Source organism: Notolabrus celidotus, chromosome 1 (assembly GCF_009762535.1).
Source record: "Notolabrus celidotus isolate fNotCel1 chromosome 1, fNotCel1.pri, whole genome shotgun sequence".
Classification (NCBI taxonomy): Eukaryota; Metazoa; Chordata; class Actinopteri; order Labriformes; family Labridae; genus Notolabrus; species Notolabrus celidotus.
The window spans coordinates 30,719,542-30,747,514 of NC_048272.1; the positions used below are offsets into that span (position 1 = coordinate 30,719,542).

The 27,973-nt window shown below is 40.9% G+C and overlaps 2 protein-coding genes across 2 annotated transcripts; one reads left to right on the forward strand and one right to left on the reverse strand.

Annotated features, from left to right (window-relative positions):
* The first annotated feature begins 912 nt into the window (after positions 1–912).
* aldh4a1 (aldehyde dehydrogenase 4 family, member A1) lies at positions 913–23,156 on the forward strand. Its single transcript, XM_034688973.1, is given in 20 exon segments — positions 913–1,115; positions 8,727–8,820; positions 8,926–9,018; positions 9,215–9,262; positions 9,975–10,016; positions 10,018–10,131; positions 10,415–10,563; positions 10,764–10,839; positions 11,592–11,768; positions 11,770–11,780; positions 12,047–12,120; positions 12,220–12,240; positions 12,243–12,414; positions 14,530–14,539; positions 14,810–14,857; positions 14,946–15,060; positions 15,063–15,097; positions 16,601–16,722; positions 19,993–20,111; positions 22,111–23,156. Coding segments are annotated over 20 exon segments (1,674 nt in total). The 5' UTR covers positions 913–1,074; the 3' UTR covers positions 22,224–23,156.
* Positions 23,157–26,257: 3,101 nt separating this feature from the next.
* Positions 26,258–27,762, reverse strand: LOC117816137 (tripartite motif-containing protein 35-like). The gene is made up of 2 exons (XM_034688280.1): positions 26,486–27,762; positions 26,258–26,337 (listed from the first exon to the last, which is right to left on the reverse strand). Exons 1-2 carry the CDS (start codon positions 27,689–27,691, stop codon positions 26,329–26,331), a joined length of 1,215 nt encoding a protein of 404 aa, XP_034544171.1. The 5' UTR covers positions 27,692–27,762; the 3' UTR covers positions 26,258–26,328.
* Positions 27,763–27,973: the final 211 nt, after the last annotated feature.

Genomic DNA, 27,973 nt, shown 5'->3' on the forward strand with positions numbered 1-27,973 from the left:
CTGGCATTAGCTTTAACATGAACATATATTATTCAAACATCTTTTTTTTCAGTTTAAACATTTGATGTGTTGTCTTTGCACCATTTTCAATTCAACATATGATTTAAATGATCTTCAAACCATCAAAATCTGTTCTTATTAACATTTTACACTGCGTCCAAACCGGGGTTTGATAATCCCTACTACATGGCAGATACTTGTAATAATACATGTTAAGTATACGTTACATTTTAAGTTAATGTAGCCTATGAAAGCAGAATAACAAAAAAGTTAGAAAATAGTTGTCACTATACTCAGTCTAAACCACTAAAGTCTGTGGTAATAAGAATCAAATTGATGAATAATAAAGGAAAGGTACAGGTGTGTATACTAAACTCTGGTGGGGTCGATGGTGATAATTACAATACTGATGTTTTTTTACTATGTATTTTACTGTCTCCTTTCTCCTAGCTTGGTGTAATCAATGGTCACTTTTCACAGTATTTAAGGTGAATATGCAAGGCCCCATATTCTGTCGTGGAAAGACGGGGCGAGGAAGGAAAGTGTTGAAATGATGAATGAGCGCTATGGAGATGTGATCGAAAGGTCAAACAGCTGGTCAAAAATAGAGCTGCCTGCTGAACTTTCTATGCGACCTGTGATTGGCTGAGGATATTTTGCTGTTCGCTGATTGGCCGATTGCTTACCCGCCTTCGGAAGGTTCCATTCCGGAATATACTTGGTGGTAGTCTTTCCATCGTCCGTTGTTTTACCTTTACACCTGAAGATAGCACATCTGTTTCTGTTCAGTTGTTATTAGATTAATGTTATTTATTGTATTGTTGAACCAGTTTCAGATAAGGAAATCTTTTTATAAATGTGAGAATCCGGCGTAACAACAATACCCCCCCCCCCCCCCCCCCCTTGTTTGTAGTTAGTACCGTCCGGTTGTAGTCGCACAGCAGTCCGACGGTAAGAGGGATCGATACAGAATAACCTGCTTCTTCGATCGATCCGTGTGGCAGGTGTCAGCTCTGCAGGTGTGTCCCCGCTTGTGTCCAGATCCACGTCCTCTCACCAATCCGACCGTGAAAGATGCTTCGCGTGCGGACGGCCGCGTGCCAGTCTTGGAGGGGGTAGGTACCAACGCTTCACATGAGCGGGCACGAGACTCCTTCACCTCTGGGGTGACTTTTACAACATGTCAGGTAGCTCATGCTAAGACACCCCGCCGTGTGGTCTGCTACCACCAGAACTCTGTTTGGGTTTTATCTCCTGGATAAAGAGTCCTTTGAACACACGGTTAGTTTCGTTATTAGCTCACTGGTTATGTAATGACAGCTAATCTATGAGCCTGCTCCTCATGGTTCTTAAACAGTCAACTAGTATTCACTCTCTTTGTTGTCATTTTGTCCTTTAAGATAACCGGAAGTAATGTGTCAGTAAAGGTCTCACAGCCCCTCTTCTTCCAACATCGACTGTTCTCTAGTCCTGTCTCCTTTGTTTATTTGTTTCTTGTTCATGTTACAATGCAGTACCAGATGTGTCAGAAGTAGGGGAGACTGGGAGAAGTACTAACAGAGTTTGGTTTTACAGCCCTTTTGAGGCTCAAAGCTGCTGTTGGTAGTCGTGATATAAACATCAGTTCTGAGAGAGATTTTGAATGTGAACACTACTCCTCCCCTCTTTGCTGTCGTAACCCCATCCACAAAATATCTTTGTGGCGTTCTATGAGGAAGAAGTGGCTTCCCAGCTAATCAGGGCGACGTAGTGGGGCCGTCACTCGACCAATCAGGACGGAGGATTGGAGATTAGCTTTGATTGGTCCGTGATGACGGGAACGAGGGGAATAACAACATTGCTTTATACAAAGGCATTGGAAAACAGAGATTTTGCGATAGTCTCAAATTACTTCACTTACTGATGAGTAACAATGGGCATTGTGACCTTTTCTCTAAACCCAGCAGGAAAAAGGTAACTTTTTTGACACCATTCCTACCAACAGCAGCTTTGAGGCTGATTTATACTTCTGCGTCGCCTAGTGGTGCAACGGATCATCGTTGATCCGTGATCCGTACGGATGCCTCTCCACGGTTCGGCACGGACGTGGTCCGCGGATCGGTTGATGAAAAAAAAAAGGTTGCGCGTCAACTCACTCGTCAAGCGCAGTGGTAGTCATGGCAAGTGAAGGAGCAGAGGAACATTATAACCCTCCTGCATCTTGGAAGTCACATGTATTGGAGCATTTTGGTTTCCCTGTGAAATACAGTGAATGCTGAATGTGCTTGAGCCACGTTATGAAATTCCGTTGCGCGCCCGCTAGAGCAGAGGCCGTCAATACGCGGGCCGCATCCGGCCGCCTATTTGTGGCCCCCGAACTGTTACTCCTTCACTCTGTGTTTTGGTCGGGTCACCGTGTGTTTACCGGGATTTTTTTCTCCATTTCAACAATACGCAGACAGGCTGTTACTGGGTCACTTAGAGTCCAATGCTGCTAGTGCAATTTTTAACTTTCACTTTCGTTTATGGAGCAGTTCGCATGTTGGCACTTTGCCAACTGTAGGACCCTAGAATAAAACGGTGTGTTCCAAGTTTGCAGCTCAAAGAAAAGTGGACGGTGAAAATCAGTGATTGAAAGAAGAATGGAGTGAAACTGTTGAAGTTCCTCTGCTCCTTCACTTGCCATGCCATGAAATGCAGTGAATGAGGCAGGACTGGGCCCACAGATAGGGTGCTTTGCGCATGCAGTAAATTTTGAGTTGAATGTTGTTTTTATTTAATGGGCAAAGTGTTTTACAAAATAAATAGAGGGACAAAGTTGTATTTGTCTTGTCTTCTTTCTTTTTTTTTTTTTTTTTGTTGATCCGAAAAATGATACGATCCGTGACTCAAATCCGTGATACGATCCGAACCGTGAGTTTTTTGATCCGTTGCACCCGTTGGTGTGTCCGTGTCGCGCAGCAATTCTCCTCCGAAACGCTTGAGGACAGTGCGGTCCCTCTGATAATCGGTTGCCTGCTTCCGGCCCCGCTACAATCTGTTTACTTTTCCACAGTGATTCAGAGCGTGTTATGTCAATCTACAGCTGATACATGTTGCTGTTTATCATACAGACATGATTACATGAAGAATAGAGAGGAGAACATAAAATACACGGGCAATGTGTGGCCGATGTCCGGGATCCTGGAAGTGCGGTAAATGCGGGAATCACAATGCAGCCGAGCCGACCAATCAAAGAGGGTTTGCGGTCCGTGGCAATTCCACGCGTAGTTACATTTTGGAGGAGGTGCATGTCAGCTACGTGCGTAGGCCTCTGCATAGGTACAGGGGCTGAGCAGACCCCCGGCGTAGGCTACGCCGAAACTTTGACGCAGAAGTATTAATCAGCCTTTAGGGCCGATGAAAAATAAAAATTTGCAGGTAGGTGAGCAAAAAAATATTTCTGTGGTGTATTTTTTGAAAATCTAAAATAAAAGTCTGAATATTTTTCTTCGAATTAAAAAAATAGACCAAACGTTTTTTTCCTTTCTGTATGCTGCCCTCCCAATTATTTTTTTTTCTCGAGTCAAAATTTATTTTTCTTTAAAATGTTTTGTTATTCATATGGGAAAAAATACATAATTCTGAATTTAATCTATTTAATAAAATTACGCCTTAAAAACTTTTTTTTGTTTGACCTCCAAAAGTGGGACTTATTCCTTTGTTTCAAACATTTTTTTGGTGTAATTTTTTCTTAGTCTGTGTAAAAGGTTAGATTTCTAACTGATAGCACAGATAAAAAAACAACAACCTGGAAACATTTTTATTGAGTGGCCCTTATCCTCTTCAGTACTATACATGTGCACTGGAAAATGTAACTAAATAATGAGGGTGGGGTGCTTGTGACAATGCAAACATAAATGTTTCAGCCAAACTTTTTCTGCCAGCCATTGAGAGGAGTTTCCACAAGAAGGGGGGGTTGAGATGTGAGAACGCAGCAGGTGAAAGTCAGGACAATTTGCTGCGAGTGAGTGGGTGGGATGATGCTGTTTGAAGGTAAAGCGGTCAGATTCTAAATTAAAACTCTCCCTTGCTCACCCCTCCCTTCGGGGAAGCGAAAGGTGGTCTTTTGAGGACAAGAAGCTCCTGTGATGCATGACATGTTTTTCAGCGTGAGAAAACCTAATGTTGTAAAAGGCTGTGTGTGAATGGGCAGCTTGAAAAAGTTCAGTAGCAAAGTTTTCAAGAAATTGTCAACTTTTTGAAAGATGAAACTAGGGCTGGCCGATATTTCGCTAACAATAATTATCGTTGTATAATTTTTCTCAGTATGAATTTAAGAAATGTTTGATAAAAATTTGTTTCATTGCTCTGATCTATCGCCCCCCCCAAACTGAATACCTAATTTCTTCCATTCTTCTCCTCGGTGACTTCAACTTCCATATCGATAACACCCTCTGCGAATCTGGCAATGAATTCATGGACCTGCTTCACTGCTTTAATTTCACCCAGCACGTAAACTTTCCCACCCACAGCCATGGACACACCCTGGACTTAGTCTGCTCTACTGGTCTTCAAATTCATCACCTGGAAAGTCATAACCTCTACATCTCAGATCATCTGACTGTAACCATGGATATCGATATCACTCTTCCAGCCCCTAAACAAAATCGCAATATCTTCTTTAGAAATATTAAATCAATCTCCCCTCAGCTCTCTCTGCCTCAATCACCAGTCTCACCACTGCCTCCCCATTGTTCATGTCTTACAGTCCCTCAGAACTCTTATCCCACCACAATAATACACTCTTCCACTGTCTCAATCAGTTAGCCCCCATCAAACTAAAACCGTCTCCTTCACTCACTCTGCCCCTTGGTACACCCCTGAACTCTGTACAATGAAATCCTGTAAACGCCAGTTCGAAAGACTATACAAGAAATCCGGTTTAACAGTTCATTACCAGGCATACTTAGACTACCTACAACAAAGGCGTTTTCGACCAGAGGAACTTTACCCGGAACTAGGGACTTTACCCTGGAACTATCTGCGTTTCGACCGGTGGACCCAGGGTCTAAATTTAGTTCAGGGGTAGATAATCTCCCCCTTTAAAAAGCCCCAGCTAGGGGTGTAGTATTTTTCAAAGGTCCCGGGGCTTTTGGGAGGCAGGGCCTGCAATGGTGAATGTGTCTGATTGGTAGATTAACCGCAGTGTGTTTATTCGGCCCGTCGTCCTCAATAACATCACACAGATCTGTGATTCACTTGATTTCTCTTTCCTTAATTTGTTCTATCTTTTTTGTATGTGTGTGTGTACTTTTCAAAAGAAGAAACTGATTGATTTGACAGCTTATAACAGTAGTCTTCTCTCAGCCCGACGCAAATGCGTCTCTCCCGGTGTTACGGTTTTAAAAGTGACCCTGTAAACTGGAGACCTTCAGCTGAATGTAACGGTGTTTGTGAAGTTTACACAGATTTTGAAACACAAAGGGAGTTCCTGGGAATACAAACTGTTTTTTTTTATTAAGATTTCGAAATATCCTCATCAGATATTTAATGATCGTCTAAAGACGTTTGTGAGGGATGCATCCGGCTGAAAGTCTCCAGTGAACAGGGTCGCGGTTTAAACAAATACACCGGCAGATCTCTGCCACGGATTCTTGAGTAAAAAACGATTTTAAAACCGAGTCGATGCGTCTTTGCTACTCACGTATATCTCCTCTCACGTGTGGATTCAGTGAATGCATCTGCGATGAAATCTAAAACAGCGAGCTGAGTCTCTTCCATGCAAACAGACTAACTGTTGTGTTGCTCATAATGATACCTGCCTGTCCATCTGCTTCTATGGTGTCATCTGTGATGAATGGCCTTCGTCTTTGTCTTACTGCCGTGTAAAGGTCTGGTGGTGTAGTGCCTTTACTTTTTTCCCCTCCATATGTCACAGGCCTGATTTGCGCAATCTACCCAGGACTTCAGCCCGCAGTCGAAACGCAGACAACAATGGGGGTCACAGAACCTTTTAGTTCAGGGTAAAGTAGTTCTGGGCGCTAAAAATCCCCGGAACCCTTGGTTGAAATGTCACTGTCATAACAAAAATCATTCATTCCTCCCTCAAGTCTGGTTCAGTCCCCAAAAATCTCAAACTAGCAGCCGTTAATTTTTTTTTAAACTGAAAGTGCAGTTGTAACTTTTCATAAGTTTTCACAACTTCCTTCTTGGACATAATTACTCAAAACTGTGACATTGAAGTGAACTTGTGTTTCACCTTTTGTCAAAGGGTTATTTAAAGCCAGTCAGACAGCAGCTGCGCACCTTTCAGAGCCAGCATACTGACACAGACCATACTGCAGCTGAATTCAGTGTTATAAAAGGTGTGTGTGTGTGCGTGTGCGTGCGTGTGCGTGTGCTTGCGTGTGTGTATTTACAGGCTCATACTAGGTTTTAAAGCTTCTTTAAGTCAATTATTACAGAAGCAGGTTATTCAGGGTGACAGAGAATATATATCACATGACAGATATACTTCACAATATATGCAAATAAATAAGGATTACTGTAAAAATTCTATTCATTTTGTGAATTAAACATATGCACAGTCTCTAAACATTGACGGTATAGAATAAGCATTAAAATACAGTACAGGTATTATGAATTAGAAACATGTTATGCAGGGTGAAAGTTTGGATTGTAAGGAAGAGCATTTCTTATTCTTCTGTGACAGCTGTAAAAACTTCAGTAACTTGAATTCCTTTAACTTCCAGGCGTTTATTATCGCTCCCATTGGGTGTCCAGACTATGAAAGCACAGGAGGAGTTCAGTATGCAGCTGAAACGCAGCCAAACATGTGGGAAAAATGCTGTCAGGGAGGTTTAGTGTAGACTTCTTATGTATGGGAACACCAATCATGCCTCCAGCTGCCTCCCTCCCTCTGATATCATCAACCCAGTGACCTTAAGTTTAGAAAGTTTAGACTTTAGAGGTTAATCATGAACAAAGAAGAAGAGCTGCCAGGGATTCTGCTGTGTAACTTTCAGGAAACTGGATGAATCTGGAAAAAGGCAAGTCACAGTCATGTCAGAAAACACAGAAAGATCACATTATTCTATTGTACAAGGTAGCATCTTTGTATGTTTTTTACTGACTGACGGACTAACACTCTGAAACCCAAATATATGAAGTTTACTTTCACATACAGACATTCAAGAAGACAATACAAACACCAAAACCATTGTTTGCAGGAAACATACGGTTATTTGTGGACAGGGCAGCTCAATTAAGAACAAATATGATCTCATGGGAAATGATTCTTAGTTGCTAATCTGTGTCCAACTTGTTTAATATCTTAATGGATTTTTTAAAAAGATGATAAGACCCTGTCACATCATTTAGTGTTTGCCATTGTAGTACAGAGTGATGTAACAGCTGATCATTGCTCTTCAACACTAAGGTCTGTCTCCGTAGGGATCCTTTAACAAGCTGAGCCTGTCAGAGATGAAAACAAGAACTCTTAACTGTGCAGACTTCGATTTGTGCATTTACAGACAAACGTTACATTGACATCATTAACATCTGTTTAAGAAATTACTCTACATGTTTTCAATGGGTGACCAGTCAGGACTGCAGGCAGGTCAGTTCAGCAGCTGGACTCTTCTACTACAGAGCCATGCTGTTGTAATACGTGCAGAATGTGGTTTGGCGTTGTCTTGTTGAAATATGTAAGGTCTTTCTGAAAAAGGCATTGTCTGGATGGCAGCATACGTTGCTCCTAAACCTATACTGATCAGCATTAATGGAGCCTCCACAGATGCACGTAAGCTACCCATGCCATGGACTCTTATGATCCCCAGACCATCAGGGATGCTGGTATGAACTGTGAGCTGATAACAAGCTGGGTGGTCCCTCCCCTCTTTAGAGCGAAGGACACAGCATCCATGATCTACAAAAAGAATGTCAGATTTTGATTAATCAGACCACAGGACAGTTTTTTCACTTCCCCTCAGTCCATCTTAAACGGCCTCAGGTCCAGAGAAGTCTCCGCTGTTTCTGGATCATGTTTATAGATGGTTTCCTCTTTGCATGGTTCAGTTTCAAGCTGCATTTGTGGATACAGGGATGAAATGTGTTCACAGACAATGGTATTTAGAAGTGATTTTGAGGCCATGCAGAGTTCCACTACAGAGTCATGTCTGTATTTTATGCAGTGCTGAAGGCCTGAAGACCAGTTCCATCCAGTCTTGGTTTTGGTCTTTGTCCCTGTTGTACAGAGATGTCTCCAGACTCTCTGAATCTCTTATTGATATTTTTTTACAGTAGGCGATGAAATCCACTCATTGTTTGTCATTTTACTCTGAGGAACATTATTCTGGATCTGTTGAACTATTTGCTCACGCAGTCTCTCACAGAGTGGTGAACCTCTTCCCATCTTTCCTTCTGAGAGACTCCGCCTCTCTGGACTGTCCTTTATATACCTGGTCATGTGACTAACCGGTTCATCATTAACCTCATTAGTGGGGAGAAGACTATGCAGTGTTTTGATTGATTGGGTATGTAAAGACCTGGGGCAGCAGTCCTGTGACTTGAGCCCAAACCAGTTTTTGGGCCTCCTGTATACTCATTGATAGAGTTCACCATCCTCCAAACCTGACAGATTTTCATGGCCACTTTAAGCTAGCTCAGGTCAAAGGCTGCTGATCAGCTGTTTTTCCTGCTCGGTGCCTCAGACTGTGCTCTGGCGAGAAATCCACTAAATACATTTGGTATGTGTGTTTCTGAAGGTTCAAAACATTCTCTTGTGCTGCTGTGGAGGTGAAAAATGAACCCATCCTTGGCTTCAAAGAGGGGAGTGCAGAGAGGAAAGAGCTGCTGAAGGTTTGAGCCTGCATGTTTTACCAAACACATTCATGTTCTTTAATAAATCCTGAACATGAGTGAGACTTTAACTAACATTCATGAATCTGGGTTTAATGATTTCAGGCTTTGGACAGTCTGAAAGGGAAGACAGAGGAGATCCCGTGTGTGGTTGGAGATGAACATGTGTGGACCAAAGACATCAGATATCAGTTATCTGTGAGTAAAGTCAACATCACATCCTGTAACCTGAGTAAACTATGGCTCCATGTGGACCTGTCACTGCGGACATCACTATTCAAACATGCTATTTAAGATGTTAATCATTTTAAGTTTAAATATTAAGCATTGTTATTATTATTATTTTTTTTAAATTACTCATCTTCATAACTTTCTTTTTCTTCTTTTTTTAAAGCCGTTCAATCACTCGCACAAGGTGGCAAAGTTCTGTTACGCAGACAAGGTAAGCTGGCTCATTTCATTTTGAGATAATGTCGGTGTTTGAAAACATCCTTTAGCCTCCTAGCTAACGCTACAGGTGCCCACCTGTCAGTGAAGTCAACCACGCCCTAATTATGCAAAAAATGTGTCTTAATATCTTCAAAACTAAGGAGTTATAATAAATCCACCTCCCTACAGTGTGTGTAGATAGAGAAATTAGCTACTCAAACCCTTTTTTGAACCAGGCTGTAAACATTTTTTATTTACCATCTTTTTTTAATGGGTGTGGATGTGGCTTCTAGTGCTTTTGGAGCCAGCCTCAAGTGGATACTTTAGGAACTGCAGTTTTGGCACTTATGCAATCGTCTTCATTTTTTACGCCTGCTTGATCTTAACTGAACCTCTCTGCTCACATTATTAAAGAAAAAAAAATTAGAAAGCCTGATTTAACAAAGAGAAGGACTTTTATTTGAATATTTCTATGACATTAAATTATATAAAACATTTCTGTGTCTCTAAATGTCCTCATTCACGCCATTCTCACATTTTGGGACGTACGACTGCTTCAGTAGTCTGAAGTTATTATCTTCAATTCTTCATATTTTGAGCTTTTATTTGATAGTGTTTGTACTTTACACCAGGTCAGTTGGTTTCAGAGACTGAAAGATTAAAATGAAGTTGTTTCATTTGCCTCTGCTAACCTCTTCTTTTCCCTCTGAATGTGATTAAATCAGGAGCTCATCAACAAAGCCATCCTGGCGTCTGTGGCAGCAAGGAAAAGAATGGGATCTGAAGCCCGTCCAGGACAGAGCACAGGTCCTTTACAAGGCTGCAGATGTCATCAGTGGACCCAAGAGAGCAGAAATCCTCGCCAAGACCATGATCGGACAGGTACTTATCTCTTTAACAAACATTTATGTTCACACTCCAGCTCCAGCTCTGAGGTTATCCAACCAGCTGCTCCTGGATGAGCCTGAAAATCGTCCGACCCAACTTTTGCAGGAGCAGCCCCTAAACTCAGGGAACTCAGAACAGCTGACTGCTTCAAATAAGATCTGCTCACTACTGAATGTTCAAATCATTGTTGAAGACCTTCTCTCTGACCTTCTCTTCAGGAACGTTAAACTTTTCATTCAGTCTGTTTAAAGTAAATGTGTAAATCATTGTGTTTCAGGGTAAGACGGTGGTGCAGGCGGAGATCGATGCCGCTGCAGAGCTCATCGACTTCTTCAGGTTTAATGCCAAACACGCCGTCGAGCTGGAAAAACAACAGCCATTAGACGCCGAGGAAAGCACAAACACGATGCTGTATCGTGGACTGGAGGTGAGAACAAGAATAGAGACACAGCACCTTCAAGTGTTCTCAGGTTCAGCATCACTTAATAATCCTGATAACGAATCCCAAATAAGCTGCACTGCTTCACATAATATCTCAATACATACGTCAGTTTGAGAATTGAATGCTCGGGTCTCCCTTATTTTTGTCATAATGCAGGTGACCATCTGTCTCCCTTTTCCCTCAGGGCCTTTGTCGCTGCTGTGGCTCCCTTTAACTTCACCGCTATTGGTGGAAACCTGGCAGGTACCCCGGCTTCTGAGGTGAGTGGGAGAGAGATATTTTGTTGAAAAAGTGTCCAAGCAAATTTGAGCAAAGACGATGGAGTTCAGCTGAAATGCGGTGAGGTCCTGAGAGTCAGGGTAGTTTAGTCCCTCGTTCTTGCTCGTCATCCGACTCAGTTCGGTTCTTCACCTGTGGATAACCTCCACTCAGCCTGCAATTGTTTTGCTCCTCAATCATGGCGGACTGTGTGACAGGAAGGATCTTTTCTCTGAGTAGTCTGAGTAATATCAACCAATCAGGTGTCAGCAGGCTATGGTGTCTACAGGAAAAACAGTCTGTATGGAGAGCAACAGCAGGAGGGACTCTATCCCTGCTCCCATGGTTTGTAATCTGAGGAGGATTTCTTTCTCTCTATAAACAGATATCTGCTTGAAGAGCAGCTAACAATCTACTCTAGATCAAACATTTACTCTGAGGCACAAATCTGCTTGATTCTGTGTCACTAAAGACAGCCCCACTATGTTGACCCGGCAAACAGTAATGTCCTCAATCATGACTGACTGTGTGACAGGGAGGATCTCCTCTCCTCCTCTAAACTTAGTGGAACGAAAAGAAGATGGTTTGTTTGAACTGTTGTATTTTTTGCTTTACTTTTGGTTTGAGACGGCCGAGGACCGCAGAGTCCTGCTGGTGTAGCACAGCTTCAGCATGTGTGACCGGACAATGCTCTAAACACAGTCACATTTTGCTGCAGCTGTTTGTTTCTCAGTGGGGCTGCTTTGTTGTTCAGGGTAACGTGGTTCTGTGGAAGCCCAGCGACACCGCCATGTCTGCCAGCTACGCAGTCTACAATGTCCTGAGGGAGTGCGGTCTGCCTCCAAACATCGTCCAGTTCCTTCCAGCTGATGGTCCGGTGTTCGGGGATTCAGTCACCTCCTCTGAGCACCTGGCCGGCATCAACTTCACCCGGCAGCGTCCCGTAAGGATATTTTTCATACTCCCATGGTGGACTATTGATTCTCTTCTCGAGCAATTCAAGCCTTATTTTTGTCTTGTAATATCTTGAAATAAGACGTTCATCATGACCTGTCGGGTGTTTGTGACTTATATTGAGTCTAAAAAGACAGTTAATAGAAGTGAGAAAAAAAACACTTAGTTTTGAGTTCTTGCAGTACATTTATTTTATTTATGTGCATAAATATTTGTTTACAATCGACCCTGATGAAGTTTATATTTTAAATTCAGGACCTTCAAGCGTCTTTGGAAGCAAGTGGCACAGAACCTGGACACCTACAGGGTATTCCCTCGACTGGCAGGAGGTGAGCCGAACCTCCAGAGCTCCATAATTCTAATGAAGCAGAACAAAACGTTTAATGCAAATAATTTTTGATGCGTTTTCCGTCACTGACCTTTTCCAGAGTGCGGAGGGAAGAATTTCCACTTGTCCACAAGTCTGCGAATGTTGAGAGCGTGGTGAAGGGGACGATCCGATCAGCGTTCGAGTACGGAGGTCAGAAGTGTTCGGCCTGCTCCAGGATGTACGTACCTGACAGCGTGTGGCCCAAAATCAAACAGGAGCTGCTGGACATCCACAAACACATCAAGATTGAGACGTGAGTCCCAATACACACAAGTCAAAGTGTAAACTGTCTCTCTGGGTCCAAAATGAAGACTTCAGCTGCTTTATTCTGTTGATTAATGGTCAAAAACCTAAATAGATTTATTTATCTGTCCAAGAAAAACAGCAAAAAGTCACATTTAAAGAGGCTAAATACTGGAAAATACACAACATTTCATAATTAATCTATAATTACAATAATATCACATTCACTTTTAAACAACCTATTAATATATCAAAAAGTTCCAGGGTCTAAATCACAAATGAGAAGTGTTCTGGTGTAGTATGTTCAAAGTCTGAGTAGTATCGACCAATCAGGTGTCAGCAGGCCTTAGTGTATACAGGACAAACAGTCTGTATGGAGAGCAAAAGCAGGAGGAACCCAATCCAGCGTAACCTGGCTCCCATGGTTGGTAATGTGAGGAGGATTTCTGTCTCTCTATAAACAGATATCTGCATGAAGAGCTGCTAACAATCTGTTCTAGATCAAACATTTACACTGAGAGACAAATCTGCTTGATGCTGTGTCACTAAAGACAGCTCCACTATATTGACACGGCAAACAGTAATGTTGAAGTTTGATTTATTGCTCAGAACTGATGAATGTTGATGGCTGTTCACATTACTGTTTGAATGTTCAATTGGTAAAAAGTACAGGGACATGGGATGACACACACTGCACAGTGTTTGTGGAAGTAAACATGGGGGCCACTGAATTAGTTGTGGTTTACGGTTTCATGTTGAGGTTGGTGTTAGATGAAGCTGGTGAATGGGTCTGCAGGTGATAGTGAGGAGTAGGAAGAGAAGAAAGGGAAGGACTGAAATACCCGTCCATCTTGTTTTTTGTCGTGAGCGAGTGACTCAGGCTCCCCACCCGTCTTTCCAGCTTAGGTCTGTGACTAGTGACACTTCAGAGTGAGTCACAGTCACGTAACACGAGTGTGGTAGTTTCCTGTTTTAGTATGCTTATAGTCTGAGTAGTATCGCCCAATCAGGTGTTAGCTGGAAAAACAGTATGTAGGGAGAGCAACAGCAGGTGTTCTAGAATTCTGAGATCAAATTGAGCATTCCTTGTAGAAGGGTCAGACCTAAGAAAACATCAGTGTCCTCTAATCCTCTTTCATAGACCTCCATATCAACAAACAAATATCATAAAGTAGTTTCTTCTCCTCTTGAGGACAGACCTGACGAAGCTTTTTACTTTCAGCTACAACTAACCTGTAATTACAGATTCTGCATAAACATGTGAATCTGTATAACAGGGTCTGGATTTTAGTCTAAGAAGGGTTCTGGTCTCTGTCTGTGGTCTGAGTAGTATTGACAAATCAGGTATCAGCAGGCTTTGATGTCTGAAGGAGAAAATCTTTAGAACAGCAGGTGTTTCTAGAATTCTGAGATCAAAGCCAAAATTCCAGAATTCTGTCTTTGATCTCAGAATTCTGAAAAAAAAAGTCTGTGAAGAAGGTCAGACCTAAAAAACATCAGTGTCTCTAATCCTCTTTCATAGACCTTCATTCAACAACAAACATTGTAAAGTAGTTTTCTTCTCCTCTGGAGGACAGACCTGTTAAAGCTAGTCTTTGACTTTTGACTAATCTGCATCATGATGTTGTTATTTCAGCAAACTTAGACCTGTTATTTACAAAAACATCACAAGCACAAACATGTAAATATACAATGTAACAATACTCTCAACAGAATTCACATATTTTTATTTATTTTATTATTTAACTACTATTTTTTAAAATTTAAAAACTACCTCTGCTACTCACCACTGCACTATTATCATATATTTTAGTCTGTACATATTAATCATGCATTTTGTTGTTCTTTGTATTTATAGCTTATATTATTGTTATTATTATTATATTTTTATTTAATTATATTTTTATTTTTATTTGTATGCCTTATTCTGCCTTGTACAAAGAGAGCACAGTTTACCAAAGTCAAATTCCTTGTGTGTTCAAGCATACCTGGCCAATAAAGCTGATTCTGATTCTGAAGAACATGAGTTTCCATTTCAGGTTCATACCCCTGAAGGAAGCCAGAGTGAAGCCTCTGTGGGACTACTATTTTCATTGAAACTGAGACTCACCACAACAGATGACAGGCTGGGCGATGTGAACTTTAACCGATGTAGCATACATGAAGAAGTCTTGGCAGGAAGTGGTTTAGCGTTAATCAGAAGCAGTACCAGCTGAAATAGTTGGCCATGATTTCTGGAGGTGTATACATTTTTTAAAAAAAAAAGCTGATGGGTTTTAAGATTGTCTCCTTCTGAGTCAGATCCACATTCCGACGTTGTTCAGAAAACACTTCATAAAGAGCATTTTTTCTGATGCCACAGATGTTTATAAACATTGACTGAACTTTCTCTTCTTCTTCTTCAGCCCGTGGAGGACTTCAACACCTTCTTCTCGGCTGTAATTGATGACAAGGTGAAGCTTCTTTTAGTTCTTACCCCCAGTCTAACTCCAACTTTTAGTTTGTGACTGACCGTGTTTCCTCCTCTGTTTGCTCCTGCAGTCTTTCGCTCGGATAAAGAGGTGGCTGGACCACGCAAAGTCCTCCCCAAATCTAAAAATCGTCGCCGGTGGTAACTGTGATGACAGCAAGGGTTACTTTGTGGAACCAACTATCGTGGAACAACAGACCCTCAGGACGCCATCATGAACGAGGTGTCAGACTTGTTTTCATATTCACTCCTGAAAGTCTTCACTCATGAAGCAGCATGGTTCAACAATGTGTTAACCTTATTGTAGGGGTGACCCGAATAAGGATTTGCTTAGTCGAATCTGTTTCGTCAGATTTTGCCTATAGTCAACGAATAGTCGAATGTTGTAATTTTTCCTTTATTAACCCAAAGTCTGCATTATGGTGACTGTATGACGATAATACACATAACCATTTACATTTAAGAGGCTCATAGCTTAAAGTAAAAGGGACTCCAGAGTAGATGGGTATGAAACTTTAATTTTCTTCATCTATATTGCACGCAAAAACAACAAAGAAACTCAAATGAGGCCACCTTCCGTTAAACATCAAACAACGCAGCATTATAAAATAAGGAATAAGACTTCTGGAGATATTTAGATATTGTTCACTCTACAGAAACATTTCTATAATGTTCCAAATTAAATTCGAACCAGCTAAAGGGTTTTGAAATCACTTAACGGTACCTTTTAAAAACAGTCTTTCATCGCGTGTTTGTCCGCGCAAGCCTTTAAAAATCAAACATGTGGAAAACCATCTTGTTCCTGGGCAGAAGTGTGCTCCTTGCTTTGTTGACAATAAGTCCTGCCTTGGAGAATATCCTCTCAGATGGTGTAGAGGTGGATGGGATGCTCTGGATTGTTTTTGCAACTCCAGACAGCTTTGGGTATCCATCCTCGTTCTTTTGGCCCTGTACCAGTGGCTTTTTGTGTCGTCCAGTTATCCTTGATCTAACAGCCCTCTTTATGAAGCTGCTCCTCATCTTCTTAACTATTTTCAGGATCATCTGAAGTTTTTTTTGCTCACAATTTTAAGCTGCTATGAACCTAGAGAGATTTAAAGGCCAGCTGAGGTATCGCTGCTTCACTGGGACAGGTCCCGCTAAATGGGATGGTCCACCTTTAATTACCAGGGGAGATTTAATTACCACCTTGAGGAGATTTAACACTTAAAAAGCTATATTCTGAATTACATTAAGTACTTATAAGTTTATATTTATATCAAAGCAGGATATGAGGTTGGCAGTCAACTAAGGTTCTTTGGAACGAATCATTGAATCTTCGACTATTTGGGGTCACCCCTACTTCATAGAGGACGTAAACTAGTCCTATTGAAACATTTTGAGTTCTAAAGGACTCAAATATGACAGATATTTCTGTTTGCCTTTTGTGTGCCAACTTTAACTTCTTCATTCCCGTCACCTCTGCTGACAGCAGCAGGAAAAAAAACTCCACAGCACCATCAAGTGGACTGAAAAAGCAGGTTAACACTCTGCACTGTGGCTGTTTGGGGAAGTGAGCTGCTCACTCTGTTTGACACTGTGATTCTCACACTGAGAGCAGAGCAGTGTGTGCGCATTGTGTTTCTGCTCACAAAGACTTTGTTCTTCTTGAGCAGAAACATTTATAACATTGAAACCAATTGTATTGTTCATACTCACTTGTAATCCTTTGCTTTTTGTTGTGCAGGAGATCTTCGGGCCTGTCCTGTCTGTTTATGTTTATCCTGAGAATAAGTACAAAGAGGTCCTACAGCTGATAGACAACACATCACCGTACGCCCTGACCGGAGCCGTGTTCGCTCAAGACAAGTAAGACATGTTTATGTACACATGCTCACGTTTAAAGGATGAAAGATCACGGTTTGCTTCTATAAAATCTCTGAGATTTAAGTCTTTAACTTTATTTACCCCGTTTGTAGCCACTACAAAGAGCTAAAAGCCGCTGAGCAGGCTGAGGTTGGGCCTAGTAAACTGTCTGATGTGCTACAGGAAAAAATCCCTTATGTACAAAAAATAAGTTGAACCTTGTATTACCGTAAAAAGATAATCAACTTATGATTAAGTGTGTGATGAAGTGATAACAGTGAACAAATAAAATAGCAATCAACCAAAAATAGGGCAACCCAGCTCATCCCCTCTCTCCAACTCCAAACAAAAGTAACAGGTGGCTTAAATGAGTAGAATTTCCCCGTCCCTAACATATAACCCACTATTTACCAATCAAGGTGACAACACAATAAACCATAAACAAACAACAAAAATAACACCACAAAATAGACAAACAATAAGCTACCCTAAATCTCAAAGAATAGATTCTATATACTAGAGCTGGGCGATATTGAAAAAGATGTTATCACGATAAATACTTCATAACAGTGGATATCGATAATTAACACGATAAATATCAAATCATTATTTCATTTAAATTTAAAGGCAGATTTTTGGTTCTGAGTGAAAGTTGAAGAAACTGAAGAGACAGTTTGTTAGTTTGTATCTGGATTTAGTTTTCTGATGAACTTCTTGAATCCCTCATTTCTGACAGTGCTAACAGGAAGCAGGTCTTTTAGGTAAGATGAGATTGTTGTGATAGAATTCAGCAACAAACTGGACACTGGACACAGAAGACTCAGGAGACTCTGACGGCTTACGTTGAAATAGTTTATGTAGAACTTGATCAAGGAGAAACAACATAACAGTACACAGGCAGGAGAGTGCAGTGCAATGTCAAGTCAGTTCTGTCAGACAAATGCCCAGGCACGGTATTTATTCCCCCGAAGACGACACTAAAATTAGATAACCATGTTTGGACAATAGGAACACAACAAGTGGGAAGAAGACCTGTGCTCTAGTTCTGGAGACAGTGAGTCGGTCACAACACATAGATTAAGACAGGAGCAAGGGGAGAGACCTTGACTACTACCCTGACACTATCTCGCCTATCCCAAATGACAGGAATGAAGTTACTCTTAACTTGACACTTAGACTGAAAGAATACAAAAGATAAACATTCTTAAATACACATATATATAAGACTATGAAAATTCCACAATAGTTGTGAAGTTTTAGTTTTTAGATTTGTTTTTTTCTCAGGTCAAGATAAGATCCATAATTTGTTTACATTTACAACAAATATATATCAAATTGTGTACTCAGTTTATAGAGTATTTTTTTGAGTAGTGCTCTCCCCTTAAAAATGACTAAGGGTAACAGGCAGAGTGATATTGTTTACCACAGTGCAGTGAATGCATCACATTTATTCAGTGTTCAGTTGTCCTACCATCGTGGTGGGACATTAAACGTGATAAAAAATGCACAGCAGAAGTTGTCTCTGTGATCTTCCTTTACTCACATCCTGAAAGTATATTTAATGAAGTTTATTAAGTTAAAAGTTAACGCAGAGTCCGCACAGTGTTTGACTAATGACTCTGCTTTGAGCCAGTTTAGAGTTTTCTTCTGTGTGGCCGTCGATCATCTCAGCTGTTTTTAATAATAATAATAATAATACAATGTATAGCTGTAGTGCTTTTCAAAAAAGTCAAAGACCCTTCACAAGTAACACACAATAAAAGACAGAAATAAATAAAAGAAACAAACACAGTGCATATAAAAACATTAACAGTTAAGCAGTTCTGAAAAGGTGAGTTTTGAGCTGGGATTTGAATGTTTGTACGTCAGTGGAGTTGCATTCTGCTCCAAACTTCTCTAAGCCCCGCCTACCTCTCACCCTGCGACGTGATTGGCTCTTCAATGCCGTCTTCTTCTTCCAGCTAATGTGGGAGGCAATTAGCGTTTAAAGGTGACATATCATACAAAATCGACTTTTTAATGGTTCTCTACCTGAATATGTGTCCCTGGCATGTCTACAAACCCCCCCGGAAAATGAAAAAAATCCATTCTGCCCCTGTTTTGATTTCTCCACCTTTCTGTGTGCTGAAACGAGCCGTTTCAGTTTTCAGTGTTTTTCATACGTCACAACGACATCCAGTCTGTAACGGAACTCAGAGCTCGGAGCTTGTTCAGCCCATAGACTGTATAAAATACAACTCAACCCCTCCCCCGTTTTTCATTACCTGCACACGTGTGCTAACAAGGAGCTTAGGAGGGAGGTATGCTAGCTGTAGGCTGTCTTAATAAACACAAAGGTCGGCTTTTCTCCCCACGTCTGCAGATTTGAAGATCAAGTGGATGATTCTTATTTTTCATGGAAAAGTGCTAGCGCTAGTTAGCATAGCCACATAGCTACGCTGTGTACCAAGACACACGTCGACATACTGACAAATAAAACAACAAGAAACACAAAATCTGTGAACAATCGTTCAGAAAGGTCCTGCTGCAGGCGCCTCTCCGTCAGGATCAGATTCTCGATCAAATTCAGAGGGTTGAAGTAACGTGGGTCTGTGAGCAGCCGTGTATATTCAGCCAACATGTAAACATTAGATCAACGTGCTGGACAGCCGAGGCCACATCCACTTCCTGAGGGGGCGTGGTCAGAGAGCTCATTCTCATTTAAAGGCACAGACACAGAAAACAGCCTGTTCTGAGCAGGGCTGAAAAAGAGGGGTTTACAGGCATACCAAAATCTTATTTCAAAGTGTTTTTTTGAGCAATAAAATGTAAAGACATGTTTTAGGGACCTCTTAGACCAATATATTTTGATGAAAAAGAGCTTAATATGTCACCTTTAATGCTCTTTAGCGCCTCTCCCTTTCCAGTGGTTGGGGTGTGTAATTACATGTTTAAATTTCAACTTTTTACAACAACATTTGTTATATTTATATTAAGAAAAATTATATTATGGTAATTATTATTATCTAATTCTCACCCAGCCCTAGTCTGGTGCTAATGAGGTGCACTTTTTTTTTTACACAACGTGGGTGCTGGGCATTAAATGTGAGGGCTGTGTCAGGTGGAAGTAACGATGATACTTGCTGCCCACCGAGACGCTCTGCAGCTGTAAGACCCTGGTTAGAAAGTCCCACCTCTAACATCAAACTGTCACCGGTCATCAAAAATCTTTTGTGTGCGTTTTTTTTTTTTTTTTGAAGTATGTCACAAAGTGTGTGTGTTTGTGTGTTTCAGGAGTGTGATCGATGAGGCAGCTAAAGCCCTTAGAAACGCTGCAGGAAACTACTACGTCAACGATAAATCGACCGGCTCCATCGTGGCTCAGCAGCCGTTTGGAGGCGCCAGAGCTTCAGGTACAAGAGGTGTTGTGTTACTAAGAAGTGTTTATTTTCGTAGGCTGGTTAATACTTTTGCATCGCCCCTACGCAGCGGGGGCTGACACGGACATGAACACTACGTACTTCTGCGTCGATGTGTCTGTGTCGCACAGCAATTCTCAGTTGAAACGTTTGAGGGCAGTGCGGTCTTTTTGATAGTCAGGTCACCTGTTTCCGGCCCCACTACGATCTCTGTTTACTTTTCCACAGCCATTCAGAGCGTATTGCGCTAATCTACAGCTGATACATGTTGCTGTTTATCATACAGACATGATTACAGGGAAGAATAGAGAGGACACGCCGGAAGACATGAAATACACGGTGGATGTGCGGTGGTCTCAGAAGTGCTGTAAAAGTGGGAAATACAATGCTGCCAAGCGGACCAATCACAGGGCCTGCGGTCCACGTCGATTCAACACATAGTTACATTTTTGAGGAGGTGTAATTTGATTTAGATTTACAACAAAGATATATAAAATTGTGTACTGTGTATCAGTTTATAGAGTATTGTTTTGAGTTGTGCACTCCTGTTTGAGATTACTAAGTGTTACGAGTTCACATTTGAACCGGTACGGTACCGATACCTGGTACCTGGGAATCGGTACTGGTACTCAACGGTACCAATTTTCTGTACTTTTGTGTGTTTATGTGGTAAATAATGTTAATTTGTTTAATAATAAAATCTAAAAAAAAAATTATTTAACATATTTATTTCATTTAGCATGAAATGAACAGAAACAGGATTATATAGGTGATTAGGTATATTAGCTGACACGTGCTCGTGGCGTATAATTGCTCTTCGGGAGTTCATCAATTAACACACGTGAATGCCTGCGGAATTAAAAAGTCAGTTCTCCGTCTCTTAATGATAACAGGACACAACCTACTTGTTGGACATTCACGCGGAACGGTTATAAACAGGGCAGGTAGTCGGAGCGAGAGAGTGCGTCTCAACCATAGACTGTATAAACTAGGCCTCAGCTTAATCCTCCTGCAGCTCTGCCTCGCGGTGAGTGCGTGCGCGTATCAGCTGCAGGCTCCGTTTGGTGCGCTCCCGTGCAGATGCAGAGAGCAAAGAGCAGAGACATCCACCCGATCAGTCTCAAACTTAATTACAGGGCGAAAGTACAGAAAATCGCCTATTCTTCCACTCCCTCACAGTCACAAGGATACGATTAGGTACCGAAACATGGTACCGTTTGATTTTACGTGAATCGGTACTCAGTAGTACCGACGGAATTCGATCGGTACCCATAAAAGTACCGAATTCGGTACCCATCCCTAATTACGAGTGGAGTGTTGTTACCCAAAGTTCAGTGAATGCATCACGGTTATTCAGTGTTCAGTTGTCCTACGGTCGCGGTGGACATTTAATGTGTTAAAAGTGCACATCAGAAGTTGTCTCTGTGCTCTTCCTTTACTCAAATCCTGAAAGTATATTTAATTAAGTGTATTAAGTTAATAGTTAACGCAGAGTCGACACAGTGTTGGACTAACGACTCTGCTTTGAGCTGCTAGGTATTGAGTTATCTTCAGTGTCACTGTCACTCGTCCCAGCTGTGTTTACATTCTACTCACCCTGCGACATGATTGGCCGTTCAATGCCATCTTCTTCTTTTGTCTAGTGTTTGGTGGCAAAAAGCGTTTAAGGCTCATTAGCACTGCCTCTCTTTCTAGTGGTTGGGGGTGTAATTAAAGGTTTAAAATTCAAAATTTTTATCTAACATTTGTTTAGTTCATATTGACAAAATTTTAATAATAATTATCGTTACTGAATTATCGCCCAGTCCTATTGGTACCAGCAGAAGTGAGAAAAATGTTATTTTTACACAGTTTTATCTGTGTTTTGACCACAGGGGGGCGCAAAAATCAACAAAAACTAAAAGTTCCCCACAGGAGCTTTAATCTTTAGAGTTTGTTTCTATCACAGCGATCACCGCTTCCATTCACCTTCTCCCCTCTTGTCTTCCTAAAGGGACTAACGACAAACCCGGCGGTCGGCACTACGTCCTCAGGTGGACATCTCCACAGGTGGTGAAAGCGACCCACGCTCCCCTTACAGAATGGAAGTACCCCTACATGGGCTGAGAGCGAGTCCGGTCCTGCTGCTGCCTGCTCGTCCAATCAGAGCCCCCCCGTCCGTCCGTCAGCCCATCCTAATCCCTCCTCCCTGTCTTTGCACTGAACCTGAATGAATGTATCAGAGTGAATGGGAGCAGATGCAGAGCGATGAGAGCGTCTTCCATCCAAAACACCAGAGCTGCCTCGATTCATCTCACATTTCACCGTCTGCGCTCTTATTCTGCAAGTTCAACTTACAGAACACCTGAGCGACCTTCAAAGTGATCTCTTGATTTTCAGATAGTTTTATTTTATCAGACTACAATTAAAGCTTAAAGAGTTTAATGAATCCCTTTGGATGTTAGATCATCATGTTCAACCTCTGAATTATCAAGATTTAGATTTTTATTCGTCTTTAAAAGAAATATCTTCGTCCCAGCCGTGCATCAAAATAAATATTATTTAGGTCAATTATGAGAGTGTTACATGTCTAAACGCATGTGGATTAATTTCTCATGTTTGTTAGTCTAACCTTTTAAAAATATAAATGTAAATAACCGTGTTTAAAAAGAGGTTTTTACTCTTTTGTGCTAACTTGTCAGACGTTTGTGTCCCGCTGAATTGAATCAGTTTGACATTACAGAGAGACAAACTGCACTTTAACCCCACATGTAGCTGTGAGACTGACCCCATGGTCTGATGCAGCAGATTTAATCTCTCAATTGAAATGTCAACGCGTCTCTCTGCATCTTGAATCTGCTGATGACGTCCATAATGACTTTAATATCTGCTGATTTTCTCTTATTACAAATTTTTAGTGACATTTCCTGAAGAGTATTTTATATTTCAATCTCTCAAATAAATACAGATGGTTTATTTTCAGAAAATGCCTGCCTTAGTGACTCTAGAAAATCAAGGTAGTTAATTTTTGACAATAAAGATTAATTTATTTCAATCAAACGTGTTTCATGTCTTTTTTTTTTATCACTTCTGCATTCAGGATGGAGGTTCAGTCAGTCCAGACTCAGTCAGTTCCTTTAATTAATACATACTGTACCATACTACACACTTTTCATTTAAATCTATGCATTGTACCTTTTAAATACTATACACTGTACGTTTGAATGCTACACACTGTACCTTTAAATACTACACACACTGTACCTTTAAATACTACACACTGTACATTTAAATACTATACACTGTATGTTTGAATACTATACACTGTACGTTTACATACTGCACACTGTACCTTTAAATACTATACACTGTATGTTTAAATACTACACACTGTACCTTTTAATATATTACACTGTACGTTTAAATACTACACACTGTACCTTTAAATACTACACACGGCACCTTTAAATACTACACACTGCACCTTTAAATACCATACACTGAAGCTTTAAAAATAACACACTGTACCTTTAAATACTATACACTGTACCTTTAAATACTACACACTGTACCATTAAATACTATACATTGTATGTTTGAATACTACACACAATACTATACACTACGTTTACATACTGCACACTGTACGTTTGAATACTACACACAGCACCTTTACATACTACACACTGCACCTTTAAATACTATACACTGTACGTTGGAATACTATACACTGTACCTTTAAATACTATACACTGTATGTTTAAATACTACACGGTGTACGTTTAAAGACTACACACTGTACCTTTAAATACTATACACTGTACGTTGAAATACTACACACTGTACCTTTAAATACTACACACGGTACGTTTGAATACTAAACACTGTACCTTTTAATATATTACACTGTACGTTTAAATACTACACACTGTACCTTTAAATACTACACACGGCACCTTTAAATACTACACACTGCACCTTTAAATACCTTACACTGAAGCTTTAAAAATAACACACTGTACCTTTAAATACTATACACTGTACCTTTAAATACTACACACTGTACCATTAAATACTATACATTGTATGTTTGAATACTACACACTGTACCTTTAAATACTATACACTGTACGTTTGAATACTACACACCCTACCTTTAAATACTATACACTGTACATTTGAATACTATACACTGTACGTTTGAATACTATACACTGTACCTTTAAATACTATACCCTGTACCTTTAAATACCTTACACTGAAGCTTTAAAAATAACACACTGTACCTTTAAATACTATACACTGTACCTTTAAATACTACACACTGTACCATTAAATACTATACATTGTATGTTTGAATACTACACACTGTACCTTTAAATACTATACACTGTACGTTTGAATACTACACACCCTACCTTTAAATACTATACACTGTACATTTGAATACTATACACTGTACGTTTGAATACTACACACCCTACCTTTAAATACTATACACTGTACATTTGAATACTATACACTGTACGTTTGAATACTATACACTGTACGTTTAAATACTATACACTGTACTTTTAAATACTATACACTCTACGTTTGAATACTACACACTGTATGTTTAAATACTATACACTGTACTTTTAAATACTATACCCTGTACCTTTAAATACTACACATGGTACCATTAAATACTACACACGGCACCTTTAAATACTACACACGGTACGTTTGAATACTAAACACTGTACCTTTAAATATATCACACTGTACCTTTAAATAATACACACTGTACCTTTAAATACTATACACTGTACCTTTAAATACCATATGTACACTGTACGTTTAAATACTACACAGGGCACCTTTAAATACTATACACTGTACGTTTAAATACTATACTCTGTATGTTTGAATACTACACACCGTACCTTTAAATACTATGCACTGTACGTTTACATACTACACACTGTACCTTTAAATATAACACACTGTACCTTTAAATGCTACACACTATGTTTGAATATAACACACTGTACCTTTAAATGCTACACACTGTACCTTTAAATGCTACACACTGTACCTTTAAATGCTACACACTGTACCTTTAAATGCTACACACTGTACCTTAAAATATAACACACTGCACATTTAAATACTACCAATTAAAATCAACTGGGGAAACCGCCCCCCAAAATATTACTGAAAAATACCCTAGTGAGGACAAAAAAATATGTTTATTTGTTTATAACACACTGAAAACGAACTTGTGCCATAGCCTGCTTTCAATGAAAAATAACGACAAACTTGTTGCTCTCATTTAACATTTATTGTTTTGTTTCACATGCTCATCTTATCTATAGTAATTGTTCACAACTGTCCTTGCTTTTTTCTCCACAAAATAAAGCACAATTGCGGCTTCTCAATAAAAATGGTTAACATGACTGGTAAGTGCAAGCCTTGCACATCAGCGAATAATGGCAAATAAAAGTGACAGGCCTCAGTTATTAGAAATGTTACTCTTACATCAAATAAAGTAGCCTGTGATCCAAGAAGTATGGATGGGTTACTTTGGATTGATCTCAACTTGGGTTAGGTCTAACACTCTATATCCCTGTTCTCACACATTTAATGAGGGAAGAAAGAGAAATCAGATAAAGAGTCCGTAGTTAAGTGTTAAAAGAGCACAGAGAAGGCAGGGCCTGAAGCCTCTTTGTTCAGGGAACTCATCACTGCTTAGGTAAGTCATATGCTCTACCTTCCCCTACTCCCTCATTTTTACAACGGAGGAGGAGGAGAGGAGTAAACAGAAATACAGGGAGAATAATATTTTAAAAGATCTGAAAAAAAAAGTCAGAAAAACAGAGCCAGGGTGAGAAGCTTATTTGAGTTAGGACTCCCCCTTTCTGGATTAGGCTGTACACTCTACCTCCCCATGTTCACAGAGGAAAAGCAAAGACAATAAGAATTTAACAAAGAGAGGAGTCTGAAGAGATATGTCAGAAAGAGGATACGAAAGGGAGAGCTACGGTGAGAAGTCTCCACTGGGTTAGGTTGTATTCTCTACCTCCCCTACTCCCCCAGGAGAGAGGAGAAAAGAGACAGAACACAAAGGGAGGAGTCAAAGAAAGATCTGAGGGATTCCCTTGTAAACTGTTCGACCCGTTCTTCAGACTCTGTCAGACCTGTTGTTGTGTCACACAGACTCTCAGTGGCAGTATCTTCAGTGAAGTGGTTAAGTCTTCTAAAGGGAAGATATACAGCAGTGAGCTGTCCAGAAAGCTATGGAATGGAAACATCTTCTCTGTGAAAGTGTGTTTGAAGGTGTGTATGTGTGTGTTAGTATCAGGATCAGAGAACGACAGCTCTCTTCTGTCCCAGTCCAGACTCACTCTGATCCTCTGGAGCTCCTTGCTCTTTACACTGACTGTAGATACAGATGAAGGCGAGCATGCTTTGAATTTAAAATCAACAAACTCTATTCCCCAGAAAGAGTCCGTGCCTCTCGCCCTCTGGACAGACTTCGACACCCCAACCCTCCAACATGAAATGTCTCCAACCTCGACGTCCCAGCTGTGAGTCCCTGAGTTAAAGCCCTCAGAGCCCAGGACAGACCAGGAATCAGTAAACCTCTCTGGGTTATAAGGAAGCTGCTCCATTCCTCCTCTGGTGCTGCTCAGATCTTCAGACAGGGTGAGTTCTTGATGAGCAGTGTTTGGATCCAGAATCACAGGACTGTAGGAGACCAGGTCCTTCATCTTGTTCCAGATCTTGAAGCTCAGGTTGCCCAGGTGTTTGGCCTGGTCTATCAGAGCTCTTGAGGGCAGCTGTGGATCCTCCAGCAGGCGGCGCTGCTGGACTCTTTCCACTGCAGCCTTGTAGTTTTTCAGGAATGAGACGTCTCCAGCTCTCAGCTCGTCCTCTGTGGCTCTGACTGAGTCTGAAAGAGCTGCTATCTCTCTGCTCAGAGCCTCCATCTTCTCCTTCATCCTCTGACTCTTCTGCTCCTCTTCCTCCCTCAGTGCAGATAGCCTTGCCTCCTCTTCCTCTTGTAGAAACTGGTGAAGCTTCTTAAACTGCTCCTTAATCAGCCTCTCTGTGTGTCGGGCCTGGACCTGAATGTGTTCTGCAGTTTTTTCAAACTTCACTTTAGCTTGTTCAAAAACCTGTAACTTATCCTTTAGAGGCTCAAGAGTTTCCTGAAGGTTCTTCTTGTGTTGTGGAGCAGCTTCATCGATGGGTCTCAGTCTGTGCTTGGAGGGATCTTTTGAATCTCTGCAGATTAGACACAGTAGCTGTTGATGGTCCAGACAAAAGAGTTTGAGTTTCTCAGAGTGCAGACTGCAGAGATCCTCTGAAGATCTCTTACCTCTCTCCTGTGAGAAGTTCTTACACAGATTCTTTGACACGGGGTTACAGGGAGGATCCCGTGTTGAAGATCTCGTCTTACAGACTGGACACTCTCGTGTTGGTCTCCCTCTCCACCAGCTCTGCAGACAGTCTTTGCAGAAGCTGTGGCTACATGACAGAAAAACAGGATGTCTGAAGATGTCCTTACAGACCGGACAGCAGAGATCCTTCTCTGATCTGGAAGCCATTGAGGTTCCTGAAGGCTGCTCACACACTCCTTCTCTTGAGTCCAAGCTTTTCTCTGTATCTGCAGTCCTGAATCTGACGATCTGGGGGGGAAGACGGCAGTGTTTCCTTTTTGCATCAGTTTTTATGGGCCTTTGATTAGCAAATCACCCACTCTCTCTCTGTCTTCACACAGTTACTGGAAACTAACAAGACGTGTGCTCCTCCTCTTCCATCACACAAACTTACCTTTTTCTTATTTTCTGCTTTTATTTCACATGTCACATTCATTTACCTTTACACAC